This window comes from Triturus cristatus, chromosome 6 (genome assembly GCF_964204655.1).
Source record: "Triturus cristatus chromosome 6, aTriCri1.1, whole genome shotgun sequence".
Taxonomy (NCBI): Eukaryota; Metazoa; Chordata; class Amphibia; order Caudata; family Salamandridae; genus Triturus; species Triturus cristatus.
In genome coordinates this window covers 113,256,234-113,270,111 of record NC_140589.1, presented here as the reverse complement: position 1 = coordinate 113,270,111, position 13,878 = coordinate 113,256,234, and the positions used below count along the sequence as shown (strand labels likewise).

The 13,878-nt window shown below is 46.6% G+C and overlaps 1 protein-coding gene across 1 annotated transcript in view; it reads right to left on the bottom strand.

Moving 5' to 3' along the window:
- LOC146816480 (exportin-5-like) overlaps positions 1-13,878 on the bottom strand; it is a 1,728,456-nt gene that overhangs the window by 147,739 nt on the left and 1,566,839 nt on the right. Inside the window, exon 28 of the mRNA XM_085610324.1 lies at positions 1,343-1,437. Coding sequence (XP_085466450.1) covers positions 1,343-1,437 — 95 coding nt within the window. The remainder of the gene's footprint in view (positions 1-1,342; positions 1,438-13,878) is intronic.

The window sequence follows — 13,878 nt, the reverse complement described above, 5'->3', positions numbered from 1 at the left end:
TGAATCGAAACGCGTCAGCACTATAAAACGCGGGGATCCCTGCATATAATTAAGTTTGCCTCAGTAGGAATGTTGTAAAAACCTTTATCTACTAGGCGTAACTGCTTTTCCCCTTGTGCAGCAGCACCTTGAATATTTCAGATAATCTCACTGCTAAAGATTGTCCAGTTGCTGCTATTGTACTGCACATTCAGACTGTTTTTTAAATGTACACAACCACGGTTTATTGTTGCTTGCAATTTTCGTTGCCCTGTCAAACCACAATGCTGATTTATGTTTTGTCGTTCATTTATGTTTTGTCACATGTATGTGTCTATGGATCTAATATTCAAAAAAAGTGAATGACACAGCACATAAATGCTTAAAGTCCAGATGATTGATTTAATCGTCTTTAGTCAGTTAAATAACTTTAAAAGCATTTAAATGTGACGGCTTGGACATTCTTCTACTGTATTATTTCTTCAGTCTATGGCATAACATTGGCTACTTGGAAGGCACTAAAGTTGATGGCTCTGGAAATGGTCTAGGATCATGTGCTGATGGTATCTTTCTTGATGTCAAAGCTGTACTTGTTTGGGTCTCCCTGAAATGAGTTCAGAACTTCTAGCACCCTTGGTTGATGAAGTTGAAGCCAACCATTGCTCCAGAATCATAGTGGTCTTTGTGGGGAACAACAATTGGCTTCCGCAAGAGTCAGAGGAAGACCATGCTTTGTTGAAAACCCTACTTGACTAAAGCTCCGACAGAAGAGAAATTTGCATATGCATGAAAACAATATAGCAAAGCTGCGTGACTTTTAAGCACTACGTTTCTAATACTGATGTTAAGGTAATTATTTGTAATTTTCCAAATAAAAAGATTTGATAACAAACAAAAGTCTGTCAGATGCCTTTACCATGCAATGCCTTTACCACACACATGCCTGATGTCTTTACCATGCATAGTATGTATGTTTAAGAAAAGTAGGAGTATATATATTACAAATAATAGTAAAGGTAAATGTAGGCTTTTGTAGCGGGAAGAGGTAAAGGGAGGTTATGGGTAATATCAAGGTCTATGGGTGGCAGTGGTAAAGGGTGGTAAGGGTAAATATAGTTTTGGGGGTGGGTACGGGTGAAGGGTGGTAAGTGTAATTTTAGAGTTATAGGACTGTAGGGGTAATTTTAGGGTTTATGGGTTGGCAGTGGTAAAAGTAATTTCATGGTTTAAAGGTGAAGCTGGTAAAGAATGGTTAGTAGTAAATAGTAAAAAGGGGAGCTTGCCCCACTCCCAAAAAAAACATTAAATGTAATATTAAAAGAAGGGTCTCATTTCAGCAACTTATGCATTGACTATAGCTTACCGGTTCTTTCATCAAGCAGGTTCCTAGCTCTGTGAGAACTAATGATGGAGCATTTGGAGGGCACACATCTTTTACCACATTCTTATCAATGCCACCTGGTCAAGAAAGAAAAGAATACCGTTAAAATGATCTCTTCGATTTGCCAATCAGATATCATTTTACTTAGACCAAAAAGGATTCCACATGGATAAAAGAACAAGTTACGTAACTTCGGTAATGCCTTACCTGGTAGAGACTATCTACATGCAAATTCCTTACCTTAGAATATTCCCCAGACGTCAGACTGGAACCGGAAAATTTCGGGCAGTACCCGTGTGCTGGTAGGTGGGACTGTTCTGGTCCACGTCAGTGTCATCCGCGTCAGAAGTGAAGTGCGCAGTGCCTATATAGGCACCACTCCAGAATTCTAACTCTAGTTTCTTTTCATGCCAGAAGAGCAGCACAATGAAGAATGCGGACATACTGGTGTGGATTGCTATGGTCTTCAGAAGGGTGACCGTACTGAATCAGTTTGCAGAGCGGGGAGGATCTGCGGCTAGAAGGAGTCCCTACCAAATTAGGCGTTACCAGAGGTAATTAACTTGTTCATCTGACAATACTTCTAGTCGCATATTTGTTACCTTAGAATAGATACCCAAGCAATACCTCCCCAGAGGTGGGTCTGCAAAACAAATCAAACTAAAGAGTCCTGCAGGACTGAACAGAAAAAGTGTCCGTCACGATAGACCTGATCATCTAGACAGTAATGCTTCATGAAGGTGTGTTAACAATGCCCACGTTACTGCCTGACAGAAGTCCAGGACAGGGCCTTCGCAAGCTAACAGTGGTTAAAGCCTTTGGTCTAGTATAATGAGGACGAATGTCCTCAGGGGGTTGCTTTTTGGCCAATGTATTGCAGATCTTTATGCACTAGTACTATCCATCGTGAGGTGGTCTATTTCTGCACTGATGTCTCCGTCTTAATGCCAACATTCCCCTACAAAGAGCTGATTGTCCTCCCGGAACTCTCTTGTGTGATCAATGTAGAATGACAACGCTCTTGGATCTATTCCTTCCTAATAAAAAAAAAACCACAGAAAGTCAGCATGACACCCTACACGTGCTAAGCCAGAAATCTTATCTGTAGAGTACCACAAGGCTCATCTCTTAGCCCAACCCTGTTCAACATCTACATGACACCACTGGCTCACATCATCAGATCCCACAACATTAACATCCACTCCTACGCAGACATCCAACTCATACTCTCCCATTCAGACAAGACTCCTGCGACCAAGACCAACTTCAACACCTGCATGACCACAGTAGCTACGTGGATGAGGTCCAACTGCCTCAAGCAAAATCTCCAAGTGGGACTCCACCTGGATCTCTGAAGACCTCAGACCTACCCCAACCCCTACAGTCCATGCCAAAAACCTGGGAATCATCCTGGATGAAAAATTGGACATGACCCGGGCAAGTCACCACATTTACCTCCACCAGCTGAAGTTGCTGAGAAAACCTTTTAAGTGGCTACTAGAAAACAGTCACACAAGCCCTCATAACAAGCAGACTGGACTATGGCAATGCACTCTTCAAGGGATTCAACAAATAGCTCCTGAACAGACTCCAAACCATTCAGAACACCGCAGCAAGACTCATCCAAACCTCCCTCAATGCGCCCACACCACTCCACACCTCAAGGAACTCCACTGGCTCCCCATACACAAATGCACTCACATCAAACTCGTCATATACACCAACAAGGGTTTATACAACATAGGCCCTGCTTACCTCAACATGCACAGCCGCTTGCACCAACTCTCCATGCACCTGGTCTCTCACTTGTGCACATTCTCCGCAAACATAAGTACAGAGCGGGAGGTTGAGCCGTCTCACACATCACCCCTAAGGCTTGGAACAACCTCCCACAACACATCAGGTCCACTGCATCGCTCTTCAAATTCACCAAGAAGCTGAAGAATGACTCTACAATTAACTCCGGGCAGGCCCCCGCCTACCCACCAGCAAGCAGAAGGTTACTCTCAGGGTGATTAGCACACTATAAAAATCTACATAGCACAGCATTGCAATGAACATCAAGGACATTTGTCTCAACTTCCTCACTAAATTAGAGGTAGTGGAGGAAATACGTAGACAAATATCCCTGAGCAGTTCATCCATAAGTGTGAGAGCACTTTATAAGTTGAATACTATAAAGCAATAGATATAAGAGTGGGAGGGTCTACTTTAGGGGTTAAAAATACCTGGTTAAGTTGGAACTAAATATTTATTCAATCCTCTTGCTGGTATTGTTAAAAACAGGGAAAGGAGATGCACACGTCTATGTGAGTGTATCTCACGGGCAACATGTTTCAAGCCATTACCCCAAGGCTCTTTGTCAGGACCATAATACTGATCCCTAGTACAACTCCTGGTAGTGACATCAAAATAGGTCTTCTTAAGTGTTAAGGAAAATATACATATAATATGATACCCAATCTGTATTTTTTCTTTTTAAATATGTTTTATGCTGAAATCTGGCCCGATGAGCTTAAAGGAGGAAGGGACGCTTGTAGTCATACAGTTGTCCAAGCTACTCCCTTGCAGATCAAATTTTGCCAGCCCACGATTCCGATGGATATCGTCCACTGCCACATTAAGTGTGCTAAAGCTGACAACTGAGGTGTGGGAATGCTTCCTTGTTTTTGAAGGCATGCGATATACAACTCCTCGATCATCAAGCGCCAGTACATTTTCTTCTCTATTCCAGGTGTAAGCCCCCTTGTCATGACAGCCTGCTTAAAACGGTCCCTTGTTTGTTTGGACATGCTCTTAAGCAAGGGCAGTAATTCAACAGACATCTCTGTTCATCGACAAGGTCTCCAGCAGGAAGAAGTCTTCTTCCTCCGACATGCTGTTTCACTTTATGGTGGTATACTGCTCTTGAATGACAATGTGCTATGTTGTTGTGTTGTCGGGCGATGAAGCTTTCACTGGGTACAATTAAAAAGTGGTGTTATGCTAAGGGTCCACACTGCAATCCTACCACAGGTTGTCAACATCATCTGGCAGTACGAGTGACTATCCTGATCTGCATCATTCTGTGTGAGTGAGGAAGGGAAGGTGAGAGCTGTGGTGACTGTGATGATGGGGAATAAACAGGTCTTGGCAGAGGATGAGGAAAAGGGTTTGTGTCTCTCTGCCTAGGTCTCTTTAGTATTGGAAATGTAGGCAACTCCTCAGAAATAGCTTCTTCAAATGTCAGATTTCTCTTTTTCAGAGATCTGGCTTCAGCAGTGGAGAACAAGCAAACATCTTGAGGGATTGAGGCTGAAGAACATGTTACTTACCTTCGCTTAGGTCTTATCTGGTAGAGACTATTAAGCCGCAGATTTCGTACCTCAGAATTATCTCCAGGCATCTGAGTGGATCCGTTAACATTTTGAGCAGTACCTCTGCACACAGGTAGGTAGCATTGTTTGGGTCTGCGTCGGCCACCCTGGAGGTGACGTGCATGGTACCTATATAGGCATCACCCCAGTGCACTAAAATCAGTTACTTTTAGCGACTTTTCCACGCCAGAAGCACAAAGCCTCGAAGGTTGCTAATGTACTGATGTGCAGCACTAAGGACCTCATAAGGGTACCGAAAGTGAAGAAATCCATTTGCAGAGCAGAGAGCGCAGGAGGGTCAGTAAGGAATCTGCAGCTAGATAAGAGTCTCTACCACACAAGTCGTGACTGAAGGTAAGTAACTTGTTCATGTGAGATTTCTAGCCGCAGACATGACTGTCAAGGCAGTAGTGCTTAGTAAGTGTGTGCAAAGACGCCCATGTTGCAGCCTGACAGATATCTGGGAGATGTACTCCATCAGCTAAGGCTGCCTTGGCTCTGGTGGAATGAGTTAGCAGCCCCTCAGGGGGTTGCTTTTTGGCCCGTGTGCGGCAGATTTTAATGCAGAGCCCGATCCATCGTTAAGTGGAATGGATCATTTCTGCACAGTCTTTCCTTTCTTTGCACCAATGTACCGAACGAAGAGTTGATCGTCCACAGGGAACTCTCTGGTATGATCAAAGTAGAGCCACAGCACTCCTTTTTGGGTCCAGATGGTGCAGTCTCTCTTCTTTGGAAGAATGAGGGGGAGCAAAGAGGTAGGCTAGGTGATGGTCTTGTCCACATGAAAAAGTGTCACCACTTTCGGGGAGAAAGGAGGTATAGGGTTCTCACTACCTGATAGTCTGGATAGAATGTCGTTTAGGGAGGGTGCACAGAAAGTGCTTGCAGCTCACTGACACTCATGGTTGATGTTATGGCCACCAGAAAAGCCGTTTTGATGGTGGGTAATTGGAGAGGAAAGTTGTAAAGAGGCTTGAAGGGTGCATATATTATAAATATCAAGAACAGACTGAGGTCCCATTGGGGCATGATGAATGGTCATGGAGGGAACAGGTGTTGGGAGTACTTTTAGAAACCTTCTTTGTACAAGTCTCCCATTGTGACTTGTACAAAGAAGGTTGGCCTGACAACCGTAAAAAAAAGCGAAAAGCCTGACAGGTAATCTTTAACAGTGCCCAAAGCAAAGTTTTGCTGAGCCACGGCAAGTATGAACAACACAACTTGGGATAGGGGTGCAACAGGGGGTCAAAATTCTTGGAAGCACACCAAGACCAAATTTTGTCCCAACAGCAGGTGCATACTGTCTTGGTTGAGGGACACCTGGCTGCCAAAATAACATTGCAGATTTCGGTAGGAAGGTCAAAAACTGTCAAATGGTGCAGCAAAATCTCAGGTTTTCAGGTTCGGATGCCAGACCAGGCCCAGTTGCAGCGACAGCAGATCCTTCCAAAGGGGCGAGCCTGATTGGAGGACCGATGCTCATGAGTTCAGGATACCATACTCTCCATGCCCAATCCTCAGCCACAAGAATGACTTGAGCCCAGTTGCACCGGATCTTCTTGAGTACTCTGGGCAGGAGTGATATCGGCAGAAAGGAAGCCTGAGATCAGGAGTTTGGGATACCATACTCTCCATGACCAATCCTGAGCTAAAGCGTCTCCGACTAAGAGTTGCATCGGAAATTCCAGCAAGCAGCCGTTCTGGCATGCATTCTCGGCAGTGGTGAGTAGAACTAATCCAAGGTTCTCCCTATTCTAGTGTCGGGTGTTCTCTCCCTGGGCAGCGTAAAGAATGACGTTGAACTCGAATAGTTTGAAAAGGGTTTATTGTAATCTTCGGAAACTTGTCCAGATTATGTGCACAACGGGACTGATACGACAGGAACTGCTGGGTCTCTCGGCTTCAAGACGATTCCCTCCTTGTTAGTCCTCCTTATGGGGCCTCCTGCTTCATCTGGTTACGTCACCGGTGAGGAAGGGCGGCTCGGCACATGAAAACAAAAATAAAGAGACTCCTCTTAGGGTGCTAGTAATGAGCTGTTACTCTAGGGGCAGGGCTCGTGAAGGACACCAAACGAAAAGAGTGTACTACAAGGTCAAGGACCCGACCACCAACACTTGTGCGCAACAGTGATATCCGTAGATGAACCGTCTACGGTTTACCACGAAGTGCCCCTCCTTTTTCCTCAGCCCGGTTCCCTGGACCCAGGATACGATATCGTACCTGCTGGAGCCAGGAACCTCCGGGTCCCTGGCAGGGCGCAGCGTGGTCCTCGCCTTCTGGCCCGCTCTCCGCTTCTCCTTCCGCTCTCGGGGCTCGTCTCTCGCTCTTGGTTCCGCTGTTCCGCTCTCCTTTCTCCTCTTCCGCGTCTTCTCCTCTCTCTTTCGATCCTCCTTCCTCCTCCGATCTCCCTGACACTTCCGCAGCTGCGTCCTTTCTCGAGAGAATCCGCCAATCCGGACCAGCGACGTCACAGGGGGCGTGGTCATCCTTCTCCAAGGAAGCGCCGTCCTGAAAGGGCCAGCGCTCGTTTATCGCCGTTAATGGCGCCAGCGTCGCTCCTCTCCAGTTCTCCGGAGACTGTTGAAGAAAGAAGGGAGGTGAAACAGGTGAGTCCGAGGACGGGTTGCGGGGGAAAGGAGGCACCCCCCGACATCTAGAAAAAGACCTTCCACCACTTTCAGATGGAGAATTCAGTCGTGATCCGCTAGGCATTGACAGCTGAGTTTGTCCGCTGTGGCCTGCCAGACTTTAAACCACCAGGGAAATGCTCCAGTTATGCCCAGAGGCACATGGCCCTTTTGACACAGGGTCCACAACTCCACCCCACCCTTTTTGTATCAATACCAGGTGGTGTTCGTCAACACCTGCACTAGACGTCCCTTGATCAAAGGCAGAAAGGCTTTTAATGCCAACTTAATTGCCCTAAGCTGCAAGTTAATGCAGAGACCAGAGTCCTCTGATTTCCACCTTTCCCAGATGGCAGCGCCAAATCCAAGAGTGAAGTATCTCTCATTACAGTCAGTTTTGGGTGAGGAAGGGAGAGGGGTCTGTTGCTGACCCTATCGCGGCTTGTCAGCCCACACTACCGGTCTTTTGTAGTTCCCTTTGAGATCAGGAACAGGTCAGAGAGATTCCACTGATGCTGCGCTCACTGAGATTTCAGGTCCCTCTGCAGAGACCGCATATGCTGACAGGTATGTGTTACCAGCAGGATGCAGGCCTTGAGGAGCAACAGCCTCAGAGTGAGTCTGACCAAAACAAAGCCAGGAGATGCAGCGAGCAGCTATGCATCTGCTCAAATAATGTACACAAGAAACAAAGGCGTTTCAGACCATTTAAAAATCTCATCACTACAGGGGATGTAAATAAGAATGACTGTCCAACAAACGTAGACAGGCAGAAAGTGAAGGCAAATAACTTTCAATGGTGCCTACTATAAGACCTGGCTGGGTCAAACATAAAATAACAAGCATTGGCATAGCCAATAGGTCTCGCCTTTGGGACCTTATAAGTGTTTAGCCATGCAACAGTTGATGTTGTTGAACCAAGGATATGGTGCTGCATAACTAAATACTTATAAGGTCCCAAAAGTGAGAACTATTTGCTATGCCAATGCTTGTTTTGCCTGTCCCTCCCCTTTCGCATAGCCTCTTTACCATCCTTTTGAGTGGATGACTTGTGTTCTTCCAGTGCTCAAATTCAAGGAACTTTTTTTCTTTGTCTTTCATCACTCCAAAGGATTGCACAGGTTTTCTAGCTCTCTCCCTTGTCTTCCTCTCTCACATCTGCACACTTTAAGCACTCTGTGTTGCTTCCACCCCCTCACACTTGTTCCTTCCCCGCTTATTTTTTCCCCTGTAAAAGCAGTTAACAAAGGATGCGCATTACAAGTGTCATTAGGTAGACAACGAGACATAGCGTGATTAACCGCCTGTCAAAAAGCCTGCTGGAGGAAATTCTATTGTGCCACCGGGGCTGATTTTATCTACTTCGTAACAGAAAGACAGAGCCTGAAAGTTTGTAAACAAGGAGGGGACACAGGCGCCTACATTCTCGCTTCCACGATTGGCTATAACAAGCATTGGCAAGGCAATAGGTTTAGCATATGCGAGAGCTATTGGCTTTGGCCAATGTTTATTATCTAGGAAGTAAACAAAATGTCTCGAAGAGACAACACATGCTCTGTCTATTCAAGACCTAAAAATGAAGAAAAAGAAAATAAGATGAAGAAATAACAATGAAAGCAAACACGTAAGACGTGCCTCCAAAAGGCATTAAGTGTTGCGGGGGAGAGGGGCTTCACTATTAGCTAAACTGCACGTGTTTTCCCATCCTTTGACACCCCCTACACCCACCCATCCTCCCACCCTTCTCTTGCCACCCTCCGTCTGTAACAGCATTCAATTCTGTGGACCTGCTTCTGCAGAGTTTAAGCACCGATGGTACGGGTGGCGGCTCCCCACTGCAGCGGAATGTTGGTGACGAAGCGGCACAATCGAGGGCTCTGCACAAAATACCACCGACTCCTGCAGCAAAATGTATGACGATAAAGAACAAAATGGCTACGTGAGCAGCACTTCATGAAAACCCACGGTTAGGCATCCATTCATCTATCCCATGCAGCTCCTTCACTGTCTTGTCTCGTTTTGTCTCAGCAAGCACTCACCAGCAGCTGCTGCTGCAGCTTTCTTCAAAGCCAACCATGTTAGTAGACCCTGCTGCTCAAATAAACACGGTTTTCACATCAGCCAACCTATCACATGACTGACACAATCCACTCCGGGGAAACAAAAAAGAAACTGACAAGAGCATATGGAAGAGAAGAAATGACAAGGGCAGATGGAGCGAGATGGAGCGGGTATGGGGCTAAGATTAAACAGGGACGGGAGTGAGGGGAGAGCAGTAACGAAGGGGGAAGGGGTTGGGATATGGGAGTGCTTGAAAACACAAAACAAAGAAAACAAGTTTGACTTACAAGCCTCGTGTCAGGGTTCGCGTGAGCCCTGTCCTGTTTTCCGCAGTGAGAGCGGAAACGGCCCGTTTTTATCCGCAAACAGTGCAGGAAACGCTCAAAGACTACATGTCCCATGAGCGCTAGAGGCAGCACGGCACGCGCGCACAGCAGCGGAAGGCTTCATAGCTCACTTTCGCCCTGGCGGCGTTGCAGAGTATTCTGGATTCCAAGACGCCTTTTGTTTTGCAGTTGCGGTTCTTATTTCCCCCTTCACAGTTCAAGTGTGGCAGCCAGCGAAGACATCAGAGTACGGAGCCATTGTCGAGCACCCCGTGTGGATTTTGGCAGTAAAAATCCCGGTGAGAGTTTACCGGTCAGGATCATCTTTCAGCAGACATTGGGCCGGTACGGTAAGGGTGCAACTGCACCACAGCAGATACCGACGTGCTCAGCCTTGGGAAAAGTGTATGTAAAGGAAATAGGAAAAAGGGGGATTGTAGCTGGATAACATAGCCGTCAAGACCTTCGCTTGTGGGCACGAGCGTTTTGTTTTTGGCATTGCGTTTAATCAGGTGCACTAGGTGTTCCTCCTCATTGGTGAGACACACGTCTATGGGCTCTTGCGAGTAGCAGGAATACCAGTGCCAGGGCATGCGATAGGAGCCATATCAAAATTTACAGTACCATGTGGGTTAAACACGACTTGTTCACCAGGAGTGAACAGAAAATACCTTTGTTTGTTTTATGGAGCACTTAATCTAACATTACGTGTGGAAATATACCAACTCAAGGATTTGAGCTTGCTAATTATGTTCTTATTATGTATCCATTTTAGCAGGGGATTGTGGATGAGCTAAGTCGGTCTCATACAACCCTCTGTGATACCATACCAGAGAAGAATCTGGGTACATTAACCAATGAGGAGGGGTTGCACATAGAGAGGATGTCTAACACACAGTAAATGCCTGAAACGAACGCGGTCTTCTCCCTTGTAGTGTTGCGTGTGTGTTCTTTGTTGTGACGACGTCTTGTCTTGCCAGCCTCTGGTTCTTGGGTGGAGCACGTGAGCAGGAACCAGTGGAACTACACACATCCTTATTTTTCTTTACAGGTGGTTATTCATAGTACTTTTAAGCCATCAAACGGTGTAGGGGTAGAGGATGTTGGGGTTCATTGGATGTTAATGATATAGCCTTTGTGTCTTCACAGGTCTCCTTCCCTGCTGTCCCCTCCTTTTCCTTCCCTCGCTCGATCGCTTCACTGATCTGCGCTGTAATAGCTCTCAGACTTGAAGCTATCGAGAGGTGGACCATAATGAGCATCGTCCCGATCCTGAGGAGTTGAGGAGCACGACACCTCGCAACCCTCGGGTAAACAAAAAAGAAGAGAAGAAACGACACAAGGGCAGGTGGAAGGAGATGGAGCGGGTATGCGGCTAAGATTATACAGGGACTGGGGTGAGAAGTAACGAAGGGGGAAGGGGTTTGGATATGGGAGTGCTTGAAAACACAAAACCAAGAAAACAAGTTTGACTTACAAGCCTCGCAATAATCTGTGTGAAATTAATCATCGAGCAAAGCTTCGTCAGGGGTGCACCCGCGTGTGGTGCGCGCGCGCTGGGCGGAGCAGTCTGCTCTTTTTCAAAGCACATACTTGTGCTTGTGACGCGCCGCTGCGCACTCCCGCAAGGCGTATGCCGCAATAAGCACGAGTATGTGCTTTGAAAAAGAGCTGCACGACGACTAAAGGTCTCCTATGCACCGGTATCAGAAAGGTTTGCTTGTAAAGAATTTAGTCTTACGGATGTCATCCCATGCCACACATTTGCCCAGCATAAATGGCAAAGATGACATCCACCACTTTAGGCAGTAGATGAAACAGAAAACAGCTGCCACTCTATCTTTATGCATGGAGGTGTAGATGGAGCAGATTCAGGTGGATTCAGGTGGACAGCCCTGTCTTGCTGCTGCAACAGAAGATCCTTCCCTAAGTGGTAGCCTGATTAGAGGACACATGCTCAAACTTTGCATGTGCCACACTCTCCTGTTCCAATCTCCTTTCACTAGCACTTGGGGCCAGTCATTCGTCACCTTTTTCAGAGTAGGGTCCTGTGCCAGGAGGCTCTAAACCTCTGGTGTTGGCTAGAGCAACAGTCACCTTTTTCAGAGCTGGAGGCCAGGGCAGAATGGAGTACCGGAATTCAGTGTTCCAATCCAGATGGAATGTTCTCAAGGAGACTCCAACACGCAAATCTCTAAACAGGGCATGATCTCTGCAATGGCAAAAAGATCTATCCACGGTCCCTACCACTGCCAAAAGTTGCCCTACACCACCTCAGGACGTAGACACCATTCGTGATCTGCCAGAAATCACCCGCTTAAATCATCCACTCTGGCATAAAGGACCATTCCACCTGAGAAACTGTTGCGCTAGACAACACCAGAGGTTTAGAGCCTCATGGCACAGGACCCTACTCAGCCCTGGTTACAATACCACATGGCGGTAGTGTTATCCATGAAAACCTGCCTCCCCTTGATGGATGAAAGTAAGGCCTTCAGTGCTAGACAAATGGCACACAACACCAACACATTGATATGGAGCCAGGCTTCCGTCAGAGTTCACAGTCCCCTGGTCTCCTCTTTCAACAGCTGACATTTATAAACCAGCAGTGACACGCCCATCAGCTCTGTTTGGGGAAGGGAGATGCCGCTCGACCAATTACGTTTGAGCAGCCAACACTCCAGCTCATGAGCCGTTTCCTCTGAAAATTGAATACCAGCCGATTATTTCCTTGATGTTGGGCCCACTGGAACTTTAGATTCCATTGAAGAGCCCAAATATGCCACCTGGCATAGCCAGTAAGGCGGATGCACGGGGTAGGAGGCCATGAAGCCTCAAAATAGCTTTTACTCTGAACTCGGACCGTGGCTGAAGCAATGGTATTATTGCCCAAATGTACTGGACTAGTTGTGGAGGAGGACAGACCCTGCACTATGTCCAGGACAGCTCTGATGAAAGGGAGTCTTCTATGAAGGACTCAGGTGCAACTTAGGCTTTTCGACAGTGAACTCCAATGGTGTCAGGAGGATTGCCACTGTCTGGTGGTAGTCTACGACTTGACTGTGGTGAGCCCACTTTCAATAGCCAGTCATTGATGTAGGGGAAATTGGTATACCTGATCTTCGAAGGTGGGCAGTGAATACCACCATCACTTTCCAGAAATATTTGGGGGTACTGGTGAGGCCAAAGGGGAGCAGAACAAATCGAAAATGCTCCTGCATTCCCTTTCACCGCAGATAACACCTATTGGACTGCAGCCCTGGAACATGAAAATACACACCCTGCAGGTGTAAGGACACCATCCAGAGCAGATCGGTAATGTGCCAACATGACCCTTTTGAATTTGTCCTTTCGCATGAAGGCATTCAGAATTTGAAGATCCAAAATAGGCCAGAGACCTCCTTCCTCCATCAGCACAAGGAAGTAGCGAGAGTAACAACAGTCTTCTCTTTCTCAGTTCCAAACCATCTCAACAGCTCCTTTGGAGAGTAACTTCCTCAGAAAATTACTTTGGTAAGGCAAAAAAAATTGGTAGGGCATAGCCATGCTAATCAATTTTTGTAGGACCCATCTGTCGGACTTGATGTTTCACCTTTCTGAAAGGAAGGGCTGAATCTTGTCCATGACACAACAGGTGTGTGCCTTTAAGGGCAAACTAAAGCAGAAGAAAGGCAATAGGAAGACTGATGCCCTTTCTGCCCTGCACGTTGCTTGCCCTACTGGTTGGGGACACTGACTTTGCCTTTATATCAATCCCTCAGAGTAGTCCCTGAATCTCTTGACCTGATGAGGGAATTGCTCGGCAGTGGTCAACAAAACCCAGCGAGTGTGCCATGGCTCTACTCTCTTTAAAGCACCCCAAGGCAGAATCTGCCTCTTCACCGAGAAGTTGTGAGCCATCAAAAAGGCATATTCATATTAGAGGCTTCTATATCACCTGAGAATCCTGTGGAACGCATCTACAAGTGCTGGCAAAGCAAAACACTGGTGCCTTTTCCAAGGCAATCAGTAGTATCTAGGCCAGCGTGGATCACATATTTGGCCAGGTCATGTTAATCACTGATTGTCTGAGCCAAAGACGCTCTAGGGTCTTCTGTAACCGAAGTCAAGATCACACTGGCCTATCTTAGAGGGCATACAAG